Raw genomic sequence first — 4,604 nt, 5'->3', positions numbered from 1 at the left:
CAATTTCGCACTCACCGCTCGGCTGTGTATGGGTCAATGGGATCCATACTCATAATCATAGTGGTCATGGCAGTTGTAACATGTGGCCCTAAAACGACAGCACCCAATTGCCAATTTCTACGCCGCTGTCTCCGCCATCGTCAGTCTTACGGAGTAGGTAGCGATGAGGCTCGGGCCGGGATCCCACTGCAACTGGTGGGGCTAGCACCACCAGTGGCTAACGTGGAGGCACCGGTCGAGGAACAGGCACACCCTGACGGGTTGGTGCATGTCAGCCGTACAGCTTCTACCGTGNCCAAGCGTAGAAGCGTATTATATATATAATAAAGTTCATTAAACCGGCAAGATTGTTTGTTTCCTCGAGGAATTGGTTTCCTTGTATGTGTGTGTGAATATTTAAGCGTGCGTAATCTATAATTATATTTTGCAGTAGCACCAATCGTCGTCACGCATGACAGTAGACAACGACTTGGATGCAGTGCTAGGGTTGAAAGCATGCAACAGTAGTAGTAGAGGCATTAGCTTGGCACGTACAGCAAGCATGTACCATTTATTTTACCCCGTCAATCATGGCTATTCAAAATAGGACCCAAAGGGGCCAGTCAGTCTCATTAGTTATCGCTCCAGCTCTTCAAGCTTCATAGCTCATTGTACTAACCGGTTCCTTCTTTTCCACTCCATCTGTAAAGCGCCCACGATAACCTTTAGTCAAAATGGCAGAAAGGGAAGAACCAACATTCGCTGTAGGCGTCCGCACGACGACTGCCCGACTGGCCGTGGGAGTGGGACGAGGACGCCCCATCCACCGACCAACCGACTATCTTCCAACGTTGAACGAGACGGTTGGACCCCGCACCCTAAGGTTGGCCAACACGTCCAAACCTTACAGCAGAAGTCACGGCCGGGGTACAAGACGTGAGGACCAGCGCAGCCGGCCCCAAAACGCACAGCAGGAGGCCGTTGCCACGTTGGAGAAGGCGCTTCAGGATGCCAACGCGGCATGCGCAGAGGCCGGGAGGAAGGCTGACCGCGAGAGAGACGCCGCCTTTAACAAGCTGGCCGACCTAGCCGGGCGCGAACACACACTGCAGGAGTACCTGCAATACGCTAGGGTAGACTTTGACCAAGTGCTCAGGGAGAAGCAGCAGCTTCACACGCAACTGCAGAAGGCGCGCTCGTGTATTATCCAGATGCTGGGGGAACTCAGCACAGCGCTAGCCGAGAACGCCCAACTGAAGCGCGAACTCTTCATCACCTGCAATGGACCACACCTTCCTGCTGCGCCCACAACCCCGACCGACTAGGAAAGACAGCACAACAGCACCAGATCCGGCAATCCAACACTTTTCCGTCAATTTCACCCCACTTACCCATTCACTCACTCACCCACTCACCCACTACGCCACGTCCAAACTGAAGCACTTCTATTTATCCACCACCACCAATCCAGCTCCACTACCATCCACCGTCCACCACCCACCATCAGACCTGGGGGTACTGGGGGGCCCCCCGGGGGGCCTCCCACCCCCACCCGACCGGAACTAACCCAATAGCATATCAGCCAGGGTCGGATGGATGAATTAACCAAGGAACATGGGGGCATGGTGGCTTGCTGGTACAATGAGCTATGAAGCTTGAAGAGCTGGAGCGAAAACTAATGAGACTGGCTGGCCCCGTTGGGTCTTACTTTGAATAGCCATGATTGACGGGGTAAAATAAATGGTACATGCTTGTTGTACGTGCCAAGATAATGCCGCTACTACTACTGTTGGATGCTTTCAACCCTAGTACTGCATCCAAGTCGTTGTCTACCGCCATGCGTGACGACGATTGGTGCTACTGCAAAATATAATTATGAATTACGCACACCTAAATATTCACACGCACATACAAGGAAACTAATTCCTCGAGGAAACAAACAATCTTGCCGGTTTAATGAACACTATTATATATATAATACGTTTCTACGCATGGTTGACCATCAACNATCTTTATCATTGCCCAAATAATTATCTGTTTGCACTGGCCCCGTAATTTCTCAAGTCGCTTTCATTGGATTTATAGCACATAATATACATACGGTAATTCATATGCGTTTAATTATATTGTTGAGCACGGTTGCAGTTTGCACTGCTGTACCATAACTTTTGCCTTTACGCTCCATTGTCAATGTTTCGGGGGAACAGCAGTACAGTTACTACTGTTCTACCACACAGATTTTATTATTAGTAAGTATTATATATTAGTTATGCTACCGCTTGTTTTCCAGCATTTATGTGGGAAAATTTTTTTTGGATGCAAATATTACTGTTAACAACCGCAAGGGAATTATCCTTACATTCCCCTAATCACTGGCTAATGGCTTACATCTTCTACCGCTACCTATGCTACCGCTTCATATCATACACATTACCGTTACAAGTTTCAACATTACCGTACATGCGCATGTACCTGGCTCTTTCATAGCGGAATTGTTTTCCACACCTATTTCTAGAGCAGTCGCCAGCTGCATGATGACAATGGGGCATTGTCTTTCCCTGGCGTGGGGGGAAAATGTAGGGCAACGCGCTTAAATACTATCACTGTCACTCCGCGTAATGCATTTAATACCAGCCTGAACACTAGGCTGAATATTACGATATAACAGCAGCAGAACCACAAGCATAAATCATAATCTTATACGCCACACCAGCTGGCAAGCGAGACGGATTTATATCTGCGGACATATAAACACATCGGTAAAATTAGTTCCACCCGCCATAGATACATCACGACGAATGGCCACAATCCTGGCCTAAATAGATACGGTCAACTTTCAAAGGCATAAAGCCAGCTTAGACACACCTCTAGCTGCATGCACAACATTAGTTGAGCTAGGGTCGCGAAAGAAACAAACACTACACATTAGCAGCAGACGTTGGTGTTTACAAGCAGCTGCTAAACAGCTGTCGGCACTGACCACACACATTGACGTCTCATACTGCTAGGCGTGCGGGTAGATGAGCCACAACATAAATAGCTTAGATAACAGCACAATAGAGGTCCACACTGCGCCGGGAATACGGTTCAGAAGTCGCCAAACAAAAATAACACATTATGCGTAAAGTTTATTCCTAACAGCTGTTAAATATTTAATTACATAAAGCGATCAACCAGCACACGTCATGGCGTCATACGTCATCCCACTACGAAGCACCCACAGTGCTGAAGGGAGGAGGGCGTGAACCCTTCTACCACCTGCAATACTCGCCAATTGGCCATATTCCTCTATCCCACTCCACAAACGACCACAGACAATAATTTACATAACCCCTCTACTAATCGGCCGTAGTCAGCAGTTGATAGGAGAAAACATATTGGGGAAGAGGTTTTCACGGTTACATTGACGAAAGGGGAGTATAAGAAGGCTCGCACCGGAAGAAACGGGCTCTGCGTGTACATCAACCCCTCTGTAGTTTAGTGATATATGTGAATTAAAACACATGTCTAACTCCTGTGTTACTTGTGTGAATTTCTGAAAACGTCTAGTACTAACCCGCGTGTGATTTGTACTGAATTTGTAAGATATATTCAATAGTGAAACGGCAGTTGTAATCCACATCAGTCTACTCTCATTTTATTATCACATTCGTAAGTTTAGTCAAGCAATTACACGGCGCATACATAGCACGCAAGCTATAGCGCACAGTCGTCTGGCAACAGATTTACCCAGCGACTACACTATATTATGCAGTTTGCTTCAATCCGTTCTGAGCGCCTGAAACGGTGCTCGCGCATGCGCAATATCTCATGAGAAGAAGAATATTTTGCAAAGATTATGCATTTAAAATGAAGAGCAGGTATCCCCGCATAGATTTATATGATAACATACCATCCGTAGATCTCACTTAAGAAATAGGACGAATACCTTGCATGTAAGGTGTCCGCTGCATATGCCAATCAGTACACAATCTGGTTACGTTAGAGGGTTAGCGCATGCGCAATATCTCACCACAGGAGCTATATTTTCTTATGAATCTGCATTTATTATGGTTAGGGGGTATCTCAGTATAGATTTCTGAAATAAATTTTTATATGTAGACCTGTGTTTATAATTAGGAGAGCGCCCTAGCTTGCAGGGTGAAAAATTCTTACTTCATCCCCTCCCGTTTTCCCACTGCCTTTCTTGCACCTCGCTTAGAATCCTTCTTCGTCTACCGCCATCAGCTATCTTCCCTGCCGTCTGTCCTCAGCATAGAAATAGATAGATAACCATCTATCCATCCATCCATCCATCCATCTAGTTATCTATCTATTTCTATGGTCCTCAGTCTCCCACCCCTCTCACACTCAGCAAGCTATATTGTGCAGTTTGCTTTAGTCCGTTCTGAGCGCCTGAAACGGTGCTCGCGCATGCGCAATATCTCATGAGAAGAAGAATATTTCTGTAAAAATTATGCATTTAAAATGAAGAGTAGGTATCCCAGCATAGATTTATATGATGACATACCATCCATATACTTCACTTAAGAAATATGACGAATACCTTGCATGTAAGGTGTCCGCTGCATATGCCAATCAGTACACAATCTGGGCAAATTATTGCACTCTATATATCTAGCTAG

At 46.3% G+C, this 4,604-nt stretch overlaps 1 protein-coding gene across 1 annotated transcript in view; it reads left to right on the top strand.

Moving 5' to 3' along the window:
* LOC106811083 overlaps positions 1 to 1,474 on the top strand; it is a 9,785-nt gene extending 8,311 nt beyond the window's left edge. Inside the window, exon 2 of the mRNA XM_014814614.1 lies at positions 690 to 1,474. Within this exon, the coding sequence (XP_014670100.1) occupies positions 714 to 1,304 (591 nt within the window). The 5' untranslated portion in view covers positions 690 to 713 and the 3' untranslated portion in view covers positions 1,305 to 1,474. The remainder of the gene's footprint in view (positions 1 to 689) is intronic.
* Positions 1,475 to 4,604: the final 3,130 nt, after the last annotated feature.

The sequence above is a fragment of the Priapulus caudatus genome, unplaced genomic scaffold (assembly GCF_000485595.1).
Source record: "Priapulus caudatus unplaced genomic scaffold, Priapulus_caudatus-5.0.1 Scaffold502, whole genome shotgun sequence".
NCBI classification, from domain to species: domain Eukaryota; kingdom Metazoa; phylum Priapulida; class Priapulimorpha; order Priapulimorphida; family Priapulidae; genus Priapulus; species Priapulus caudatus.
The sequence above is the reverse complement of the archived record's forward strand: the minus strand, read 5'-3'. Positions and strand labels throughout refer to the sequence as shown.